The sequence below is a fragment of the Symphalangus syndactylus genome, chromosome 12 (genome assembly GCF_028878055.3).
Source record: "Symphalangus syndactylus isolate Jambi chromosome 12, NHGRI_mSymSyn1-v2.1_pri, whole genome shotgun sequence".
Classification (NCBI taxonomy): Eukaryota; Metazoa; Chordata; class Mammalia; order Primates; family Hylobatidae; genus Symphalangus; species Symphalangus syndactylus.
This window is the reverse complement of record NC_072441.2, coordinates 97,318,367-97,343,171: the sequence shown is the minus strand read 5'-3', so window position 1 is coordinate 97,343,171 and position 24,805 is coordinate 97,318,367. Positions and strand designations below refer to the sequence as shown.

The window sequence follows — 24,805 nt, the reverse complement described above, 5'->3', positions numbered from 1 at the left end:
AACTGTGTCCATATTATTGCCAAGGACATGATTTTATTTTTTTATGTTTTTTATGGCTGTGTAGAATTCTGTTATATATATATACATGTATATATATATATATGTATATATATCACGTTTTCTTTATCCAATCTACCACTGATGGGCATTTGAGTTGTTTCCATGTATTTGCTATTGTGAATAGCACAGCAGTGAGTGTATGAGGGCATGTGTCTTTTTGGCAGAATTTCTTTTCCTTTGGGTATATACCCATTAATGGAATTGCTAGGTTAAATGGTAGCTCTGTTTTAAGTTCTTTGAGAAATATCCACACTGCTTTCCACAATGGCTGGAGTAATTAATATTCCCACCAACAGTGTATAAGCATTCTCTTTTCTCTACAGTCTTGCCAGCATGTTATTTTTTTGACTTTTTAATAATAGCCATTCTGACTGGTGTGAAATGGTATCTCATTGTGGTTTTGATTTGCATTTCTCTGATGATTAGTGATACTGAGCGTTTTTTCATATGCTTACTGGCTGCTTGTATGTTCTTTTGAGAAGTGTGTATTTATGTCTTTTGCTCTTTTTTTAGTGGGGTTGTTTCACGCTTGTTTGATTATTTAAGGTCGTTACAGATTCTGCATATTAGTCCTTTGTTGAATGCATAGTTTGTGAATATTTTCTCCCATTCTGTAGACTGTCTTTTTACTCTGTTGCTAGTGCAGAAGCTTTCTGTGCAGAAGCTCTTTAGTCCCACTCGTCAATTTTTGTTTTTGTTGCCATGACTTTTGAGGACTTAGTCATAAATTCTTTCCCCAGGCCAATGTCCAGAATGGTGTTTCCTAGGTTTTCTTCTAGGATTCTTATAGTTTGAGGTCTTACTTTTAAATCTTTAATCCATCTTGAGTAAAGTTTTGTATATGGTTAAAGTTAAGGGGCCAGTTTCTTTCTTCTGCTTATGGCTAGACAGGTATCCCAGCACCATTTATTGAATAGAGAATCTTTTCCCCATTGCTTATTTTTGTTGACTTTGTCAAAGTTCAGATGGCTGTAGATGTGTGGCTTTATTTCTGGGTTCTCTATTATGTTCCAGTGATCTATGTGTCTGTTTTTGTACCAGTACCATGATGTTTTGGTTACTGTAGCCTGTTGTACTTTTAAACTATTTTGGTAGTCTTGGATACATAAAGCAATGTTCTTGGAACCTTTCTATTTTAACTAAATAGTTTGATATATATTTTGTTCCTTGACATAGAACAGATAATGTATGTTACACTTTATATATTCTAAATATTTGACATGTAGTTAAATTTAAGTGAATATTTTGCATGCTCATATTACTATTACTGTTGCCAAAGAGTGTTTACACTTCTAATAAGAAAGAATTTTATATCAGCCAAACTAAATGGCCACAGTAGACATGTTATTTGATATCCTGCACTGAGTAGTGGGTTTTTAAAAACAGTTTTATATAAGAAAATTATTGTGCCATAGATTATTTCAAATCAAGCATTATAAAATATTCCTAAGCCTGTTAGAATAGCTATATACACTTTTCTAGAAAATTGGTGGAAATTATCTTTTGGTATAAACTTTGTATATGTTTATAGCATTGAATTACAACTCCTAGTCTAATGATTTATATGTGATTTGCATACAGTAAATTTTATTAAAGGAATGAGTTAACTAGTTGCCTGTTAATGAGAATGATGTAACAAAAGACTAGGTGAAGTAATTAGATTTTCATGAAGCAGTATCTATAATCAGGCACATCATTCCCTATATTGTTACATGCCATATTCATAGGCTTATTCGATTGTGTTTTGAGAATTTTGTATTAATAGGGAGTTAGATTGTAAGTGTCTTGAAGAGGGGATCTTTTTTTGTGGCACAGATGCTGATATGTTATAGGCAATTATTAAATGCTTATTGAGTGAATAAACATGGTTTGCGCCTTTGATTTGGGTTTTTTAAAATCTAATGGTTGGTCTTGGGGGTTTTGTTTGTTTTGGCAGCAAAGGTCTGGCAGAAAATGTATGAGGAGGTATTATAGACCTCTTAGGATAGAGGATAAGAATCCTTTTTTGTACATGCTATTTCTTAGAAATATTCTTCAAAATGAATGAGAGTGTTTTAAAAAGGAAGTACTGAGGGGAGTTGACATATAACATGCAGGGTGGAAGGAAGTTTGTAAAAAATAGTCATAAGTTAGTGGGCACAAAAGACCCCGTCACACCATGCTCCTTTCTCCAGGAGGATCTCTTCTCTCTACTTTGGATGAGAGAAAACCATGGGCTTACTCTAAAAAGTACTATGTCCCTGCTTAATACAGTTAGAGGGAGGATGTCACTTATTTCATAGTTAAACTTGTCATTGCATCCTGTACACATATAAAAGTAGAAAATAAAATGAAGTATTGTTTTTTATACCTTGCGGGACTGTGACTCAGTGCTGGATTTTTAATCAAGAACCTATGCGTACACTTTAATAATTTAATACAGAAATAACCCAGAGTAGTTTTTACACTAATAAAAGGATATTTCTTGAAGCCTGCTGGGGATTTTTTTTTTTTATCACCAAACCAACTCGGTGTTTATTGATTGAGAGAGTTCTTTGTCTGTCTTTGAATTCTAATAGTTTTACACAAAAATAAATAAATTCTTACTAAAAATATGTTACAAGGCATCCATCCCTGTCATCAATTTATATATTGTGAAATTGTACTTGACTGCAGTGGTAAACACATGTAAATAAAAAGGAAAATCCTCTGTACCTGTTAGAGCACTGGGAAAAGCATAGGTAACAATATGCATTTTAAATCATGAAATAGTCTTAATTCAACAGAACAGTGATTTTTCTGGTAACAGTAATTTGACATTACTAGTGATTTGAAGTGAATTGAGCCACTCACTGCAAGACACTCAATTTATGAAAAATTTCTCCTGCCCATGTAAAATTACTATGCTCAATGGTTCTAAAATTATAATATTCATGTCTATGTTGAAATAATCCAATTTAAATATATCCTGTCGTTAAGACAGATACCTAGTTGACAGAAAAAAGAAGCAAACTAATCTTCTATCTGTTTTGTAGTGAGCTGATCCAGTTTATTACAACTGGTCCTATTATTGCCATGGAGATTTTAAGAGATGATGCTATATGTGAATGGAAAAGACTGCTGGGACCTGCAAACTCTGGAGTGGCACGCACAGATGCTTCTGAAAGCATTAGAGCCCTCTTTGGAACAGATGGCATAAGAAATGCAGCGCATGGCCCTGATTCTTTTGCTTCTGCGGCCAGAGTAAGGTGTTTTAAAAATATTTTAATTCTCTTCTAGTTCTGTTAAATGTTTTATATCAAAGTAAAGCATTTCTATCACTGGTGACTTAGAGAGAACCTTTGACATTTTGCCTAGTATCAAACAGTGTTTCAGTATATCTCCTTTGTGAACTGATAACCTGATCATGATCAACGTAAGTTTTCTCCAGTTAAAACTCTTCTCATCCTGTTTCTTGTTACAAAGACTTAAGTTACTGAGGCTTCTAAATGTTTGAATTGTTGAATTCATGTAAGAATACCAGTTTATGGCTAGTAGATATTAAAAAGAAGATATAATTTGAGATATTACCTTTTGATTCAGACCTAACACTGTGCTTTCAAGCTTAACGTCCTATTATTTTCCTATATATAGCTAGTGTTTATGAAAGTTTCTCTACTCCTTATTTTTAAATCCATATAAATAAAGTATTATATTGGATTTATGCTGAGGTTGAATTAATGAAGTGTAAGTTTATTTTTAGTATCGTGAGAAGTGTCTCACTTAAATTAAGGTAGTTTTTAATCTGGTCGTGTTTGCAATGAAACAACATTAGATGGTTTTATAATTGATTTCTTTCTTTTTCTTACCATTTCATCAGCAAGTCCCTTCAGCTCTTTCAAAATAAACCCTGAATCTGATCATTGTGGTCTAAATCACTATTATATTTTGCCAGAACTGCTACAATAGCCTCCAAATTCTTTTTTCCTCTTTTCTTACACTCAATTAATGAAAATTTTACCTTGCCCAAGTAAAATCAACTATGCCCAGTGATCTTTTAAAGACAAATCAGATTAACATTCACCTGCTGAAAACCCTTCAGTGAATTTCTGTCTCTTCTAGAATAAAATCTAAAGTCTTTATTGTAGCCTCCAATGCTCTATCTAGTCTGGCCCATATCTATCTCTAACTGTATCTTTGATCAATCTCTATCTTAATCATTGTGTTCCAGGCACACTAACCATCTCACTATTCCTTGAATAGCGTATTTCTGTCTGGAATAGTCAACTAACAGCAAAGAGGACAGCGTGGTTGGATAGGAGTGAGAGAGGGAGGAAGAGGGTGATGAGGTTACAGAGGTAATTAGGGGAAAGATTATATGGTCTTATAGGCCGTAGTAGTACTTTTAGATTTTTCTCTGAAAAAATAGAGAGCCATTTTAGGGTTTTGAGCAAAGGACTGATATGTTCCACTTGCCATTTAAAAGGGTCATTCTGGCTGTTGCATTAAGAATGACTGTAGAGCCGGGCGTGGTGGCTCACGCCTGTAATCCCAGCACTTTGGGAGGCCGAGGTGGGCAGATCATTTGAGGCCAGGAGTTTGAGACCAGCCTGGCCAACATGGTAAAACCCTGTTTCTACTAAAAATACAAAAATTAGCTGGGTGTGGTGGCACCCACCTGTAATCCCAGCTACTCCAGAGGCTGAGGTAGGAGAATTGCTTGAACCAGGGAGGTGGAGGTTGCAGTGAACTGAGATGATGCCACTGTGCTCTAGCCTGGGTGACAGAGTGAGACTCCATCTTGGGGGGAAAAAAAAAAAAGAATGACTATAGAGGGCAAAAACAGCAACAGGGAGCCTACTCAGGAGTCTGTTGGAATAACCCAGCGAGATGATGGCTTGGACCCGGGTGGTAATAATGAAAGAAGTATACAAATATATTTAAAAATATATATTAACGGTTGAAGGTCAAATAAACAAGATTTTCTGCTAGATTGAATGTAGAGTATGAGAAAAAGATACCAAGGATTACTCCAAAGTTCTTAGCCTGATTAACAGAAGGATAGAATTTACATAAACTAAAATGAGGAAAACTGTGGCTAGAGTCAGAATGAATGGACAATCAGGAGTTATGTTTTGGACATTTATAAACTTAACCTGTTTGTTAGTTTTCCAATTAGACTGATGAATGAAAAAAATTAGTATGACAGCTTAGAGTTATCAGCACATAAATGGTATTTAAAGCCGGGAGACTGGTTGAGATTACCAAGGAGAAAATATAGATAGAGAAATAAAGAGCACCAAAGATGAAGCTACATCTTGGTAAAAGGTCAAGGAGAAGAAGGCAGCAAAGGAGGTTGAGGAGGAGCCACCAGAGAGGTAAGAGGACAAACTGAGAGATAATTATGTCCTAGAGGCCAAGTGAATCAAATATTCCAAAATGAGAGAATGACCAGTGGTGTCAAATAAGGCAAGTAAGAAGAGGACTGAGAATGGATTGTTAAATTTTGCAATGTGGATATCATTGGTGAACTCTGTAAGGTGAATGTTGATGGGGAGGTGGAGGCAAAACCCTGTGTGGAGTAGACTTAAAAGAAAATTGTGGGACCGGAATTGGAGTTAGTGAATATAGACAACTTTTTTCTTTGAGGAGTTTTTTTGAGGAGTTTTCCTGCAAAGAGATGAGGTGGTAGCTGTCAAGAAAAGCAGGATCAATTTTTTTTTAAGAGGAGAGGTATTAGGTAAAAAAATGATGATGTAGGAAAAAGAGGGAGACTTGTTGGAGCAATTTCATTAATTAGGCAAAAGGAAATGGAAATTAGAACCCAGGTAGAGAGATTAGGCAGGTGTGCATCTCAGGTACTCGTCTATAGCAACAGATGGGAAGGGAGAATATGTGAACACAGATGCTGATTCTTAAGTAGGAAGCAAGATCAAAACAGCTGAAAGTGAGGATGAAGGATAAGGTATTGGTTGGTCTGAAGGGAGAGAAGAATATGTGAAATGGTCATCTGGAAAAGGAATAGATCAGGGAAATGTGGTGTGTGATTGCTATACTGAATTAATGGCCCATCTAGTGTTCATGGCCATGAATTATAAGTATGGTTCTCCAGCCTGTTCAACTGCATGGCTGAAGGTAAGGAGTAGGTGGAGAGCTGGCTTTAACCATGGCTGTGGTTTTGTGAAACAAATGTGACGAAAGTGTTAAGGAAGTTAAAGATACCTGCAAGAGAGCAATTAGAGTCTTTGACCATATCTTAGTAGTAGACATTTACTGTAAATGTGGTATTGTTTTGTATAGTTAAATTTCCAATCATATTTTAAAGCATTATAAAAATAATAAACATATCTAATTAATGAAGGAAATAATTGGGGCTGAACTGAAAGTCACTACCATGTTTACTGATATTTCCTGCCTATTTCACCCTATTACCACCTTATGCCATCCATTTCTTTTTTATTTCTACTAGATCATTTAATAAATTTGAGCATAAATATACTTGTTAGATTTTAGTATATCTTGTAGTGGAGCAACTTTTGTTAAGTTAGCTACTGTTTTAGTCCATTTTGTGTTGCTGTGAAGGAATACCTGAGGCTGGGTCATTTATAAAGGAAAAAGGTTTATTTGGCTCATAGTCCTGCTGGCTGGGACATCAAGATTGGGCATCTGCATCTCGTGAGGGTCTCAGGCAGCTTCCACTCATGGTGGAAGGTAAAAGGGAGCCTGCGTGTGCACAGATCACATGGTAAGAGAAGAAGCAAGCCACCGGGAGAGGTGTCAGGCTATTTTTAACAACCAGCTTTCAGGGGAACTAATAGAGGGAAAATTCGCTCAACTTGGAGGGAGGGCATTAATCTATTCATGGGATTTACCGCTACTATCCAAACCTCCCATTAGGCCCCATCTCCAACACTGGGGATCAGATTTCAACATGAGATTTGGAAGGAACAAACATCCAATCCAAAGCAGCTACTATTGCCATTTCACCTAAAGAAATGTCTTAAACATATTGTTTATATTTTGTGCATTTAATTTTTTTAACCTCTTTCTGCTATTAGTCCCTGAAATATCCTATTATTTGTATGAACCCGTTAGGGTATATATATATTTTTACCCTTGTCTGGGGAAGAGTGAGTGTTGTTGACATTATGTTAGGTGGCTCTAGAAATTAAGGAAAAATATTGTAGCTGGAAAATAGAGCTTATGTGAAGAAGCAAAGACCATAGGTCTTAAAAAATTGAAAAACATCACAGCCCCAAACTTATGCAGCGCCAAACAGCCTCTTTACCTTGAGTTCCTATTAGTTATTGTCTAATTTTTCATTCCATCTTTCCAGATTTTACCAAAACATAGACTTATACTCACTATTTTCATTCGTCAGCTATCTTTGACTACTCATTTGTGAGCAGTTGTTAAAATTTAGCGTTATTTTCGTCATTCCTGAAAATATTGTCTTTGGAGACCATGACTTGTGTCTTACTAATTGGTTTTTCTTCCTTCACTTGTCCTTTCAGACGCTGGTATTGTGCAGGCTTCTTTTCTTGGTTTACTGCTTTTCTTGCTCTAAATTTCAGTTTCCTAGTCTGTAAAATAAGATAATGATTGAACCAGCATTATAGTGGTCTTTGAGGGTTCAATGAAATTATTTCAGTGCTTAGTATAGTACCTAGAACATAGTATTTAATGAATGGATGTTATCTTTTATTATTAATATTTTACTTGCATGGTGCTCCCCAAACCTGTATCTGTAATTTGTACTGGATGTAATATTAATATACAAAAATCAATAGTAGTCTTGATACACTTGAAATAACCAGTTAGAAAATGTAATTTTAGAAGAGATTTCCATTCATATGGTTAAAAAGAAGTCTATGATACCTAGAATAAATTGAACAAAAGATGTGGGAGATCTTTATGGAGAAAATTATAAATATTTATTGTAGACGATAAGAAAAGACATAAATGAAGATATATGCCATGTTTATGAATGGGATGAGTCAGTATCCTGAAGATATCAGTTCTTTCCAAGTTGATCTATAAATTGTGTAATTTCATTCAGAATCTTAGCACAGATTTTCATGAAGTTTAACAAACTTATGAAACAGCCAAGGGCCCAAAACAGTTAAGACAGTTTTGAAGAGGGAGAAAAAGACGTGGTGATGATAGGTTGAGACTTATTTTAAGGGATATCATGACTTTTTATAAAGCTTTAGTAGGAAAAACTGTGGTATTAGCATGGGAGTAGGTAAGTATATCAGTGTAACAGTCTAGAGTGCTCAAGAGATGACCCACATTTAATGAGAAGTTGGTGCCATTATAAATCAGTGGACAAGGGATAGATTGATTAGTCAATAAATTGTGTGAGATAATTTTATATGGAAAAATGTAAATTAACTTGTCAAGTTTCTATCTAGGATTCTCCTTAGAGTTTCAGACTTATGTAGAAGTAATGCACTTAAAACTGAACTGACTACAATTTTTTTTTTTTTTTTTTGAGACAGAGTCTCGCTCTGCTGCCCAAGCTGGAGTACAGTGGTTGGTGTGATAATAGTTCTCTATAACTTTGAACTCATGGTCTCAAGCCATCCACTTGCCTCAGCCTCTCAAGTAGCTAGGACTGCAGGCATGTACCACCATGTCCAGCTATTTTTTTTGTTTTTTCTAAAGACAGGGTCTTGTTATGTTGCCCAGTCTGGTCTCAAACTCCTGGTCTCAAGTGATCCTCCTTCTTGGCCTCCCAAAATGCTGGGATTACAGGCATAAGCCACCATGCCCAGCCTGCGCTGATTATAATTTACCAAAGTATTCCTTGTGTATTCTGTACATCTCTAGGAAAGAAATTTGGGAGCTAGTATTCTTTCTTCTGCCCTGTTTATCCCCCAATAGAATCAGCAAAAGATCTTGTAGGTTTTTCCTTCTGAACATTTTCTTGAATTATTGCCTTTCTCTCTATTCCTACCATTGCTCTTCTAGTTCTGGCCTGGGCTGCTGCAAGAGTCCTGGAATATGCTTTTCTACCTCAAATATATCTTCCACATAGGCTTCAGAATGAGTTATCTAAAAATATTAATCCATCAATCTCATGACTATTAAAAATATTTTAAAGTACTCCATTATTCCCAGAATCAAGTTCAAGCTCCTTGACATGGTTTCCAAAGTGTTCCAGTGATCTGTCTCCCAGCCCCTCCTCCAGCCTTATATCCTGCCTAACCTTCTATATACTGTGGGATTCTTACTCTGTTGCTTTTACTCATTCTACCCCTTTGCCTTGGAATTCCAATTCTGCCTTTGCCCAGGTAATTTTTATTTGTCTTTTAACACTCAGCTCAGAGTTCTTTATATTATGCATACAGATTCTTTTTCCAGAGATACGATTTGCAAGTATTTTCTCATGGTATGTGGTTTGCATTTTCGTTCTCTTTAACAATATCTTTGGATGAGCAATTTTTACTTCTGACGAAGTCCAGTATCAGTTGTTCTTTAATGTATTGTGCTTTAGGTGTCAAGTCTAACAAACTGTTCCCACACCTAAGGTCACCAATATTTCATTCTTTATTTGCATCTAGAAGTTTTATAGTTTTAGTTTTTATACTTAACTCTGTGATGCATTTTGAGTTAATTTTTATGTATGGTGCAAGGTATGATCACAATTTGTTATTCTTTAGACATATATTCTTCCAGCATTGTGCTGAAAAGACCTTATTTCTTTAATTAATTGCTTTTGCACCTTTGTTGAAAATGTATTGAATATATATATATATATTTATATACTATATATGTATCTGGGTCAGTTTCAGCGATTTGTTCTGTTCTATTCATCTACAAGCATACCTCAGAGATAATGTAGATTTGGTTCAGACCACCACAGTGGAGTGAATATGGCTATATAGGGAGTCCCATGAATTTTTTGGTTTCCTGGTATATAAAAGTCATGTTTATACTGTAGGCTACTAAATGCAATAGCATTATGTCTAAAAAAACTATGAATATATCAATTAAAAATACTTCATTGCTAAAAAATGCATGCTAACAATCATCTGAGCCTTCAGCGAGTCATAATCTTTTTGCTGATCTTACTTTGATGTTGATGTCTGCTGATTGATCAGAGTTGTGGTTGCCAAAGGTTGAAGTGGCTGTGTCTATTTCTTTTTATTATTATTATTATTATTGTTATTATACTTTAAGTTCTGGGATACATGTGCATAATGTGCAGGTTTATTATGTAGGTATACACGTGCCATGGTGGTTTGCTGCACCTATCAACCCATCATCTACATTAGGTATTTCTCCCAATGCTATCCCTCCCCTAGCCCGCCACCCCCCAACATGCCACAGTGTGTGATATTCCCCTCCTTGTGTTCTCATTGTTCAACTCCCACTTATGAGTGAGAACATACAGTGTTTGGTTTTCTCTTCCTGTGTTAGTTTGCTGAGAATGATGGTTTCCAACTTCATCCGTGTCCATGCAAAGGACATGAACTCATCCATTTTTATGGCTGCATAATATTCTATGCTGTATATATGCCACATTTTCTTTATCCAGTCTATCACTGATGGGCATTTGGGTTGGTTCCAAGTCTTTGCTATTGTGAATAGTGCTGCAATAAACATACGTGTGCATGTGTCTTTACAATAGAATGGTTTATAATCCTTTGGGTGTATATCCAGAAATGGGATTGCTGGGTCAAATGGTATTTCTGGTTCTAGATCCTTGAGGAATTACCACACTGTCTTCCACAAAAGTTGAACTAATTTACACTCTCACCAACAGTGTAAAAACGTTTCTATTTCTCCACATCCTCTCCAGCATCTGTTGTTTCCTGATTTTTTAATGATCATCATTCTAACTGGCATGAGATGGTATCTCATTGTAGTTTTGATTTGCATTTCTCTAATGACCAGGGATGAGCTTTTTTTCTTTTGTTGGCTGCATGAATGTCTTCTTTTGAGAAGTGTCTGTTCATATACTTTGCCCACTTTTTGATGGGGCTGTTTGTTTTTTTCTTGTAAATGTGTTTAAGTTCCTTGTAGATTCTGGATAGTGGCCCTTTGTCAGATGAATAGATTGCAAAAATTTTCTCCCATTCTATAGGTTGCCTGTTCACTCTGATGATAATTTCTCTTTTGGTATGCAGAAGCTTTTTAGTTTAATTAGGTCACATTTGTCAATTTTGGCTTTTGTTGCCATTGCTTTTGGTCTTTTAGTCATGAAGTCTTTGCCTATGCCTATATCCTGAATGGTATTGCTGAGGTTTTCTTCTAGAGTTTTTATGGTTTTAGGTCTTACGTTTACGTCTTTATCCATCTTGAGTTAATTTTTGTATAAGATGAAAGGAAGGGGTCCAGTTAATGTTTTCTGCATATGGCTAGCCAGTTTTCCCAATACCATTTATTCAATAGGGAATCCTTTCACCATTGCTTGTTTTTGTCAGGTTTGTCAAAGATCAGATGGTTGGAGACGTGTGCCATTACTTCTGAGGCCTCTGTTCTGTTCCACTGATCTATGCTGTTTTAATTTGGGACATTTACAGAAATGATATTCATTTTAAATTACTATTACAAGTAAAAAGTTTTGGAGAAACTTTTAACTGGCCACCATTTAGCCATACTTTTATTATCATAATAAAATTATTAGTATAGATGAATTACAAATGCTTTAGTGAAGTTACCAGGAAATCCTATCATGGTGAAAATTTATGAAGTAGTACAACTATATATTTTATAATTTGTTTAAAAAATTAAAAAATTTTATACCTAAAGCTTTCAAATTCAGTCTGAATTTTTAATTTTTTGTAAAGCTGTAAATATTTATTCTTTCCTACTAGAGAATTTAGGAAAATGTAAAAGGCCAAGAGTAATAGTAGGAATCTTTGGAAGAACAGGATCTTTATACAGAATATTTTAGCCCCTCAAATCCCAAAGGAGCATGGATATTATTTTTGTGACTTTGTTTTATAAAGACTTTGAATTAATTGCCATAACAATGACCTAGTAAAAGCGCTCTTATTCACGTTTCACTAAGAAGATATATTTATGTAAAATCTTTATGCTTTATAAATAAATATTTATTCAGCATAGGTAAATATAGTACTTGAAAATCTGGGTACTTGGAAAGCTGGCATTTTTATTTTTAAAAATTGAGCGAGAAAAGAAATCAAAGGAAAGTTGAGACAAAAATAATTGATCAATTAATTGTTAAATAATTTGTTATACTAGAGATAGAACAATTTAGCACTGCTTTTTACTTTGGAAAGACAGATAATAGAAAAAGTACATGGTTTTTGGAGCTACAGTCACTTGGATTTGAATCCTGGCTTTGCCACTTGCTAACTTGTACGGGCTTGTTACTTAAGCTTTCTGAATCTCATTTTTCTCATTTGTACGCTGTGGATATATTTATTTTGTTTAGCACATGCAGAATTTATTAGCTGCTGAATTTCAGTCATTCCCAAATATTCATTGAGAAACTGCTAGTGAACAAGTAATGAAGATGGACTGAGCCCTGGCGCTCTCCAACACATAGAGGTCAGCTAGATAGGAGAAAACCATCGAAGGAGACTGAGAGGGAGTAGCCAGTGAGGTAGGAAGAAAGGCAAGTAATGAAAGCATTCCAGAGTGTAGGATGTGACAAACTGTGTCAAATACTGTTTAGTCAGGTAAGGTGAGGGCTGAGAGTAATTAGCCAGTGGACTTAGCAACATGGAGGTAGTAAGGGATTTTAATGAGCAGCTTTGGTGGAATGAAAACCTAATTGGTTAGGGGTTTAAAAGAGACTGTAGGAGAGGAAGTAAAAATGGAAATGGAAAAGAAAGACATTTCTTTTGAATTTTGTTGTAAAGGGAACAGACCAATGGGAACTCTCGAAAGGGCATGCCCTTTCTAGTTTGCTACTCTATCATATTCTCTTGTCACACTACTTCTACTTCATTCCTTTATTGATCATCTGCCAGGTCCCTGTAGGTATTTGAATTTTCATCTGTACCATAAAGGTTCTCTCGGACCATGCAATCAAAGCATCTGGTATAGGACTAAAAGGGGTAGTTGCTGTTGTTATTGATTAAAAAGAATAATAAATAATGGCAGCAATATGATAGAAAGGCACTTGATATCTTAGGAATAGAACACTTTTTATTCTAGTGTCTTACCACTGGAAATGCTCAAGTGTATACACTACTATTTGAATAATTCCTCATCGTCCTTGTGTTTAAAAAAATCCTCATCAATGTGGCATATTAACACATTCTGTAATCTTTTCATTTTAAATTTAATGAAAAATAAATACAGTTGACCCATAAACAACACAGGTTTGAACTGCACGAGTCTACTTATATGTGGATTTTTTTCAACAGAAGGATTGAAAATACAGTATTTGCAGGATGTGAAACTCACATCTACAGAGATCTGACTTTTCCTATAAGCAGGTTCCACAGGGCTGACTGCAGGACTTGAGCATGCATGGATTTGAGTACGCACAGGGATTTGAGTACCAATCCCTTGTGTATACCAAGGGCTATTTGCATTGAGCCAGACATTGTTTTAGGTGCTATGGGTCCTACAGAGCTATACAACTTAGTTCCCTTTTTTCAAATTTATGATTTGATGGAATGTAAGTACCCAAATAACCATAACTTTGGGGGAGCAAAGGTTGCTGGAAGGAAGCATCAGGAAATGCCTCCTAGTGGTAAGTGGTATTTGAGGTGGCTCTTTACACATTGGTAAGATTCTTTGGAGCTTGAGTCAGAGGGTTTTATAGGGAATAGTAGAAATAATAGCAGTGAAAGCTTAGAGACAGGAAAGCATCTAAGTAATTAAAAGAACTGATTAGTGTGACCATCTTTGTGGCTAGTTCAAATTGTGTTGTCATTTAGTGAACCACATGCAAAGTGAATAACACAGCCTGAATCTGTTTATAAGACATGGTTCGTTTGATTTTATTTTATACTAGGCCTATAGTTAGTTTTAAGTAGCTGTAGTTCTCAGATTCCTGATATTAATCTCTGTTCCTATAAAATTTCCTAGTTTTTAATTTTATTTTACATATTTTAATGAAAAATTTAAAATTAAATTTGTGTCTAATTAACTAATGCTTTGGGGAGAATAAGAACTTTATATTGGTATTTCCAATATTCAAAATTTATTAAATCTTTGTCCACTATATTCCTGGAACAAAATGACACGTATTCTCATTGCTTCGATTGATACTTCTTTATATGCTCTTCTGGTTCTAAGTCTTGAAACAGGGTTAATTTAGTCAGCGTGTCTTTGTAAAACTCATTTTTAGAAAATCTGAAACAAAAATTTTATACAATGAAACTCTAAAAGTAATTGCATGATTCTCCTCCCCTACAGAAATATCTTGTAAGTTCAAGATAAGAGATCACATTTGTCAAAATCATTTCTCTCTGTCTTTAGGAAATGGAGTTGTTTTTTCCTTCAAGTGGAGGTTGTGGGCCGGCAAACACTGCTAAATTTACCAATTGTACCTGTTGCATTGTTAAACCTCATGCTGTCAGTGAAGGTAAGTGCTATGTTGAATAAACTATATTCAACACATTTTGTTAATAGGAAAGCAATGTTTATTTTCTTGATGTACTTTATGTATAGAAATTAAAGTACACTTTTAGTATTTCCATTTTTTTTGTCTTTGAAGGCACTTGAATAAAGGTGACAAAATATAAGAGAACATCTGCCTAAATCTCTATTTGTCTTTTTCTTTGTGCATTTTTAGGAGGTGTTCTTTGAGTTGCTGATCATGCTCAGGCTCAGTCATACTATTATAGATCTTGGTTAATTGACTTTTAGTCTGCCTCCTCTCTTTCTAATCACAAACTGTGATTCACTTAATTTACTTAAATAGCACTTTTTTTTTTTTTTTTTTTTGAGACAGGGTCTGGTTCTGTTGTCCAAACTGGAGTGCAGTGGCATGATCTCAGGTTACTGCAACCTCAGCCTCCCAAGTAGCTGGGACTACAGGCACATGCCACCATGCCCGGCTAATTTTTGTATTTTTAGTAGAGACAGGGTTTCACCATATTGGTCAGGCTGGTCTCAAACTCATGACCTCAGATGATCCACCCACCTCGGCCTCCCAAAGTGCTGGGATTACAGGCATGAGCCCCTGTGCCCAGCCAATAGCACTCCTGTTGTACAAATTAAAACAACGTCTGCCATACCTCCAGTATACCCTTCCTGAGAAGGCTGGAGAAATTTCCTTCAGTTCTTTGTATCTGAAACAGTTCTTTGACATATGTATGTATATACATGTTTGCACATATACATATATAGAGAGAAAGAGTTTGCAAGTTCTTTTCTTATTTTTGTTTCAATTTCTTTATTTTATTCATTTTAGTCTGGTATATATATTTTTGTTAGGTATCTCAAATCTTTTTGGAAGTAAGATGGAGTATGGTTAAAAAGATCGCCCTTAAAAAACTAGAATATACTAAATACTATACAGAAGTGAATGGATTTTAAAATTTTATGTCTCCTAAGTATCCAAGTAATCCATGTATATAGTAGAAAATTGGAAATAAAAAACCATTAAAAATGAAGTAAAAAATTACTGAATTCCCATAACCTGAAGATAGTCATTGTTAATGTTTTGATGGATTTCCTCCAAATCATTTTTTTCTGCGTTTGTATGTGCATGTGTGTACACTGCTACACATGAATGTAATGGTTGAGATGTAGGTCTATAGGCTGTTGTTTAAATATAATTTTTGTGAGCATTCTGGCTGCCAAGTCCTCATTAATATTTTAATAGATTCTTTAATATTTAACAGCAATTGTATAGATGTAGTATGGTATTTGGTATTTGGATACTTAGGTTGTTTTCAGTGTTTTGATATTAAAATTAAAACTTTGAAGAATATCTTTATACATAAGTATTTGATGATATCTCTAATCTTTTCCTCTGGCTAGTTTCCTAGAAATAGAATTACTTGTTGGAAGGATATGAGCCTTAAAGATCTTGCTGCATAATTAATACTTACTTAATTATTTAGGAAGTATTTTAGTATATTGTAAATCCTTAGGACCATGATTATAAGGAACTAACACGCAGCATGGGTAACAGACACTTATGGAGAATATACCACTATGTGCCAGGTAGCAGACTGGTTCCTTATACATTATCTTTAATCTTCACAGCAAGTATGTATAAGGAACAAGTAGCAGACTGGTTCCTTATACATTGTCTTTAATCTTCACAGCAAGTGGGTAAATTTGTTGCTCTTTTCCAGATGGGCAAGCTAAGGTTTCATGAGATTAAGTTGTTTCTCCTAATTTGGAACGGAAATCGAGGATGCAAACCCTGTTTGTTTGTTTGTTTTTAACCTCCATTCTGTTCCCTCTATACTTTATTGCCCAAACAGCAATAGCCACAAAAAAGTTATATGGCACATGATTCGTAACAATTCCATAGGAAGTGATAGTAATATTTGAAATGGCTGGTGTTGAAAATTTATGGAAAAAATCCTGGGATTTTGTGCTTCACTCATTTTTCTTAGCTGGAGAGATTGTGTGTGTATATGTGAGTGTCTACACAGGTGTGGTATCCCTAATCCAAAAATCTGAAACCCAGATTACTCCAAACTCCAAAACTTGTTGAGCACAGACATGAAGCTCAGATGAAATGGTCATTGTAGCATTTTCAACCACTGGTTTATGTTTATTGGATTTTTGAATTAGGGATGCTCCACAAATACGTATCTACAGATATTTCAAAATCCAAAAAAAAATTTAAATCCAAAACACTGCTTGTCACAAGCATTTCTGTAAGAAATACGCAACCTGTACACACATACATGCACATACATACACCCATGTATATTTATGTATATATACATGCACACACATAGTACACTCACATTTTGAAAAAGTTCTTGTTTATAGGCATCAACTTTTTAAAAAGCTTATCCTTGACACCCTAAAATGTTTTATTCAATTTATCTGATCTAATCCTTTTCAAGGAAAAATATGTTGCAAGGAGACTGAAATAAAATAAAGTGGTACTAGAATAAATACTAGTTGTATACCTTAATAATTGCACATATAGCTGGGAGAACTGGTAGCCACATGGAGAAAATTGAAACGGGGCCCCTTCCTTACACCGTATACAAAAATTAACTCAAGATGAATTAAAGACTAAATGTAAAACCCAAAATTATAAAAACCCTAGTAGAAAATCTAGTCAATACCATTCAGGACATAGGCATGGGCAACAATTTCATGAACAAAACGTGAAAAGCAATTGCAACGAAAACAAAAATTGCCAGATTGGATCTATTAAACTAAAGAGCTTCTGTACAGCAAAATGAACTATCATCAGAGTGAACAGACAACCTACAGAATGAGAGAAAATTTTTGCAATCTATCCATCTCACAAAGGTTTAATATCTGGAATCTACAAGGGACTTAAATTTACAAGAAAAAACAACCGCATTAAAAAGTGGGCAAAGGACATGGACAGACCCTTCTCAAAAGAAGACATTCATGCACCCAACAAACACATGAAAAAAAGCTGAAGTTGAATTGCTAACTAGAATAACCAATGCAGAGAAGAACATGAATGACCTGATGGAGCTGAAAAACACAGCACAAGAACTTTGTGAAGTATACACAAGTATCAATACTCAAATCGATCAAGTGGAAGAAAGGATGTCAGTGACTGAAGATCAACTTAATGAAATACAAAGAGAAGACCAGATTAGAGAAAAAAGAATAAAAAGAAATGAACAAAGCCTCCAAGAAATATGGGATTATGTGAAAGGACAAATCTGCGTTTGATTGGTGTACGTGAAAGTGACGGAGAATGGGACCAAGTTGGAAAACACTCTTCAGGATATTATCCAGGAGAACGTCCCTAAACTAGCAAGACAGACCAACATTCAAATTCAGGAAATACAGAGAACACCACAAAGATACTCCTCGAGAAGGGCAACCCCAAGACACATAATCATTAGATTCACCAGGGTTGAAATGAACAAAAAAATGTTAAGGGCAGCCAGAGAGAAAGGTTGGGTTACCCACAAAGGGAAGCCCTTCAGACTAACAGCAGATATCTTTGCACAAACCCTACAAGCCAGAAGAGAGTGGGGGCCGATATTCAACATTCTTAAAGAAAAGAATTTTCAACCCAGAATTTCATATCCAGACAAACTAAGCTTCATAAGTGAAGGAGAAATAAAATCCTTTACAGACAAGCAAATGCTGAGGGAGTTTGTCACCACCAGACCTGCCTTACAAGAGCTCCTGAAAGAAGCACTAAACACGAAATGGAACAACCGGTACCAGCCACTGCAAAAACATGCCAAATTGTAAAGAACATCGACACTATGAAGGAACTGCATGGGCAAAACAACCAGCTAACATCATAATGACAGGATCAAATTTGCAAATAACAGTATTAACCTTAAATGTAAATAAGCTAAATGCCCCAGTTAAAAGACACAGACTGGCAAATTGGATAAAGAGTCAAGACCCATCAGTGTGCTGTATTCAGGAAACCCATCTCACTTGCAAAGACACACATAGTCTCAAAGTAAAGAGATGGAGAAATATTTACCAAGCAAATGGAAAGCAAAAAAAGCAGGAGTTGTAATCTGAATCGCTGATAAAACAGACTTTAAACCAACAAAGATCAAAAGAGACAAAGAAGGGCATTAATAATGGTAAAGGGAACAATGCAGCAAGAAGTACTAACTTTCCTAAATATGTATGCACCCAGTACAAGAGCACCCAGATTCATAAAGCACATGCTTAGGGGCCTACAAAGTGACTTAGACTCCCACACAATAATAGTGGAAGAATTTAACACCCCACTGTCAGTATTAGACAGATCAACAAGATAGAAAAATAACAAGGATATTCAGGACTTGAACTCAGCTCTGAACCAAGCAGACCTAATAGACCTCCACAGAACTCTCCACCTCAAATCAACAGAATATACATTCTTCTCAGCACCTCATTACACTTATTCTAAAATTGACCACATAATTGGAAGTAAAACCCTCCTGACCAAGTGGAAAAGAATGGAAATTATAACAAACAGTCTCTCAGACCACAGTGCAATCAAATTAGAACTCAGAATTAATAAACTCACTCAAAACTACAGAAAATACATGGAAACTGAACAACCTGCTCCTGAATGACTACTGGATAAATAACAAAATGAAGGCAGAAATAAAGATGTTCTTTGAAATCAATGAGAATGAAGATACGTCATACCAGAATCTCTGGGACACATTTAAAGTAGTGTTTAGATGGAAAATTATAGCACTAAATGCCCACAAGAGAAAGCAGGAAAGATCTAAAATTGACACCCTAACATCAAAATTAAAAGAACTAGAGAAGCAACAGCAAAAAAATTCAAAAGCTAGCAGAAGACATGAAATAACTAAGATCAGAGCAGAACTGAAGGAGATAGAGAAAAAAAAACCCTTCAAAAAATCAATGAATCCAGGAGCTGGTTTTTTGAAAAAATCAACAAAATAGATAGACTGCTAGCCAGACTAATAAAGAAGAAAAGAGAGAAGAATCAAATAGATGCAATAAAAAATGATATAGAGGATATCACCACTGATCCCATAGAAACACAAACTACCATCAGAGAATATTTTAAACACCTCTACGCAAATAAACTAGAAAATCTAGAAGAAATGGATAAATTCCTGGACACATACAACCTTCCAAGTCTAAGCCAGGAAAAAGTAGAACCCCTGAACAGACCAATAACAGGTTCTGAAATTGAGGCAATAATTAATAGCCTACCAACCAAAAAAAGTCCAGGACCAGACAGATTCACAGCCAAATTCTACCAGAGATACAAAGAGGAGCTGTTACCATTCCTTCTGAAACTGTTCCAAACAATAGTTCCTAACTCATTTTATGAGGCCAGCATCATCCTGATATCAAAACCTGGAAGAGACACAACAAAAAAAGAAAATTTCAGGCCAATATCCCTGATGAACATCTATGCGAAAATCTGCAATAAAATACTGGCAAACCGAATCCAGCAGCACATCAAAAATCTTATCCACCACAATCAAGTGGCTTCATCGCTGGAATGCAAGGCTGTTTCAACATACACAAATCAATAAACATAATTCATTACATAAACAAAACTAATGACAACACATGCTTACCTCAGTAGATGCAGAAAAGGCCTTCAATAAAATTCAGCACCCCTTCGTGCTAAAAACTCTCAATAAGCTACGTATTGATGGAACATATCTCAAAATGATACGAGCTGTTTATGACAAACCCACAGCCAATATCATACTGAATGGGCAAAAACTTGAAGCATTCCTTTTGAAAACTGGCACAAGACAAGGATGCCCTCTCTCACCACTCCTGTTCAACATAGTATTGGACGTTCTGGCCAGGGCAATAAGGCAAGAGAAAGCAATAAAGGGTATTCAGATAGGAAGAGAGGAAGTCAAATTGTCTCTCTTTACAGATGGCATTATTGTCTTAGCCCAAAACCTCCTTATGCTGATAAGCAACTTCAGCAAAGTCTCAGGATACAAAATCAGTGTGCAAAAATTACGAGCATTCTTATACACCAATAACAGACAGCCAAATTGTGTGTCAACTCCCATTCACAGTTGCTACTAAGAGAATAAAATACCTAGGAATACAACTTACAAGGGATATGAAGGACCTCTTCAAGGAGAACTACAAACCACCGCTCAAGGAAATAAGAGAGGACACAAACAAATGAAAAACATTCCATGCTCATGGATAGGAAGAATCAGTATATGAAAATGGCCATATTGCTCAAAGTAATTTATAGATTCAATGCTATCCCCATCAAGCTACCATTGACTTTCTTCACAGAATTGGAAAAAACTACTTTAAACTTCATATGGAACCAAAAAAGAGCCCGCATAGCCAAGACAATCTTGGGCACGAAGAACAAAGCTGGAGGCATTATGCTACCTGACTTCTAACTATACTACAAGGCTACAGTAACCAAAACAGCATGGTACTGATACCAAAACAGATATATAGACCAATGCAACAGAATGTAGGCCTCAGAAATAACACCACGCAGCTACAACCATCTGATCTTTGACAAACCTGACACACACAAGCAATGGGGAAAAGATTCCTTATTTAATAAATGGTGTTGGGAAAACTGGCTAGCCATATGCAGAAAACTGAAACTGGACCCCTTCCTTATACCTTTTATAAAAATCAACTCAAGATGGATCAAAGACTTAAATAAGACCTAGGACCATAAAATTCTTAGAAGAAATCCTTGACAATACCATTCAGGACATAGGAATGGGCAAAGACTTCATGTCTAAAACACCAAAAGCAATGGCAACAAAAGCCATAATTGACAAATGGGATCTAATTAAACTAAAGAGTTTCTGCACAGCAAAAGAAACTATCATCAGAGTGAACAGGCAACCTACAGAATAGGAGAAAATTTTTGCAACCTATTCATCTGACAAAGGGCTAATATCTAGAATCTACAAAGAATGTAAACAAACTTACAAGAAAAAAACAAACAGCCCCATCAAAAAATGGGCAAAGGATATGAACAGACACTTCTCAAAAGAAGACATTTATGCAGCCAACAGACATGAAAAAATGCTGCTCATCCCTGGTCATTAGAGAAATGCAAATCAAAATTACAATGAGATACTATCTCACGCCAGTTAGAATGGCGATTATTAAAAAGTCAGGACATGACAGATGCTGGAGAGGTTGTGGAAAAGTAGGAATGCTTTTACACTGTTGGTGGGAGTCTAAATTAGTTCAACCATTGTGGAAGACAGTGTGGCGATTCCTCAAGGATTTAGAATTGGAAATACCATTTGACCCAACAATCCCATTACTAGGCATATACCCAAAGGGTTATAAATCATTCTGCTGTAAAGACAGATTCACACATATGTTAATGCAGCACTATTCACAATAGCAAAGATTTGGAACCAAGCCAAATGCCCATTAATGATAGACTGAATTAAGAAAATGTGGTGCATATACACCATGGAATACTATTCAGCCATAAAAAATGATGAGTTCATGTCCTTCGCATGGACATGGATGAAGCTGGAAACTGTCGTTCTCAGCTAACTATCACAAGATCAGAAAACTAAACACTGCATGTTCTCACTCATAAATCTGAATTGAACAATGAAACACATGGACACAGGGAGGGGAACATCACACATTGGGGCCTGTCAGGGGGTGGGAGGCTAGGGGAGGGATGACGTTAGGAGAAATACCTAATATAGGTGATAGGTTGATGGGTGCAGCAAACCAGCAGGGCACATGTATACCTATGTAACAAAACTGCACATTCTGTACATGTAACTTAGAACTTAAAGTATAATAATTTTAAAAAAAGCTCAACGTCACTGATCATTAGAGAAATGCAAGTCAAAACCACAATGAGATACCATCTCACACCAGTCAGAATGGTGATCATTGAAAAGTCAAGAAACAACCATTGCTGGTGAGGCTGTGAAGAAAAAGGAACACTTTTACACTGTTACTGGGAGTGTAAAATTAGTTCCTTCATTGTGGATGACAGTGTGGTGATTCCTCAAAGATCTAGAGGCAGAAATACCATTTGACCCAGCAATCCCATTACTGGGTATGTACCCAAAGGAATGTAAATCATTCTATTATAAAAATACATGCACGTGTATGTTCATTGCAGCACTGTTCACAATAGCAAAGACAGGGAATCAACCCAAATGCCCATCAATGATAGACTGGATATAGAAAATGTGGTACATATACATGATAGAATACTATGTAGCCATAAAAAGAACAAGATCATATCCTTTGCAGGGACATGGATGGAGCTGGAAGCCATTATCCTCAGCAAACTAACTCAGGAACAGAAAACCAAACACTGCATGTTTTCACTTACAAGTGGCAGCTGAACGATAGGAATACATGGACACATGGTCGAGGAACAACACACACTTCGGCCTGTCATGGGGGGTGGCGGGGGGAGAGCATCAGAAAGAATAGCTGATGGATGCTGGGATTAATACCTAGATAGTGAGTTGATATGTGCAGCAAACCACCATGGCACACATTTACCTATGTAACAAACTTGCACATCGTGCACATGTACCCCAGAAGTTAAAATAAAAGTTCAAGAATAAAAATAATTGCACATGTAACTAAAACCAAAAAATAATGTATGTAAGTGAAAGTTGATATCAAAATAACTTAATAATTTTAATATATTATTTTCTGTCTATACAGGATTTTATGGTTTTTAGAGCTATTGATAGATTATATTTTATGTATTTATATTTGATATATAACATTAGGTCATATAACTTAATTAAGGCAAAAGAAATTTTTGTAAAAATCTACTCAGATGGCAGAATAAACTTTGGCAACCCAAGGCTTTTTTTTCCTTTTATTTCTAAACCTGTATTTTTGGAATAATTTAAGACCATTTTGAAGTATGTAATTAATCCAATTCAGATTAAACTGTCATTTTAATGAAATATAGTTTGAAGTCTCATATTGAACTTATTATTAGGTTCACATGGCCCCCTTTCATCTGCTGGTTTATGTTTACCTGTTTCTGTAATAATCCCATCTCCTGGTATTAATATATTTAATTTTACCTGTAATGTAGTATAGCATGAAAGATTTTTATTTTTATTTTTAAAGATTTTTATTTTAAAAAAGGAGTTGCTGATAAGAGAGCAGCTGAAATGGAATAGGATTGTCCCTTCTGTTGACTGCTGACTTCCCAAAAAAAGGCCAGAATATCCTGTTGATGAAGCAAAGCTAAGTTTATTGCTTAATACAATAAAGGGCAAGCACAACCTTGATGGAGCCTTAGTAGACTCTGCAAGGGAGAGTTCAGGGGCAGACATTGCAAAACCTTGAGACGTTTAAGAGCTTTCAATGCAGTCGTCTGATTGAGACTGGACAACGTTCATGATATAATAATAGTTGAAGGTTTGTAGCAACAGTGGGCTAAGAATCTTAACCAAGTCTTGTAAATACACAGTTGTTTGATAAATGAGTTGTTTGAGCAGTAGAGGGAATACTGTGAAACGGGACTGTTTGAGTACTCCATTGTTGGGGGTAAATGGATTTTTGGGAAGTTCCTGAAGCCAACAATGAAGTTATTTACTGATTTACTGCCTTATCTTTCTGGGCAAGAAACTTCTTGGCACAAGTAGTAGTCATGTGTATGTAGGCGGCCTTAGTTCATAGACCTATAGTTAATCTATGTGGATGCAGTGGTTTCACTTCTCATTTCTAAGAGAGCTAGAACATAAAGAGTTCTTGGTCTGTGAGATAAATAGTGGGAAAAATAAGGTACGTTTGAGGCATTTGTGGTCTTTTTAGATATGCAGATTAAAATATATTGTCATTTTGGGACTCAGGTTTTAAAAGGGAAGAAAAACAAGGTGAATGTTCTTGTGTTCTTTTTACTTTAAAAATTATGCAATGTGTTTATTATGTTCTCAGTATTATTTATAGGTAGTTATTAATTCCATCAATAAAATAAATTACTTTTACTCTGAAATCAGGCTGTTTAGGTTTGAATTCCGGCTCTGCCACTTACTAGCCATGGGATATTGGATTAATTACTTCATCTCTTTCTACCTTGTTTCCTTATTTCTAAAATGAGAATAATTCTACACATTTTTCATGGGGTAACTAAGGATTAAGTGCATTAGTGTATGGAAGGTGCTCTAGACAGTTCCCAGCACGTAGTTTAGTGCTGTATAAGTGTTACACATTTTTAGTATTATGATTACTACTCTATTACTCCTACTACTGC

General features: G+C 35.6%; 1 protein-coding gene across 4 annotated transcripts in view; it reads left to right on the top strand.

Moving 5' to 3' along the window:
• The window catches only part of NME7 (NME/NM23 family member 7), a 238,133-nt gene that overhangs the window by 72,378 nt on the left and 140,950 nt on the right, over positions 1 to 24,805 (top strand). For all 4 annotated transcript variants that reach the window (XM_063627241.1, XM_063627242.1, XM_063627239.1 and 1 more), the window contains exons 6-7: positions 3,075 to 3,282; positions 14,431 to 14,536. In XM_063627241.1, the coding sequence (XP_063483311.1) occupies positions 3,075 to 3,282; positions 14,431 to 14,536 (314 nt within the window). The remainder of the gene's footprint in view (positions 1 to 3,074; positions 3,283 to 14,430; positions 14,537 to 24,805) is intronic.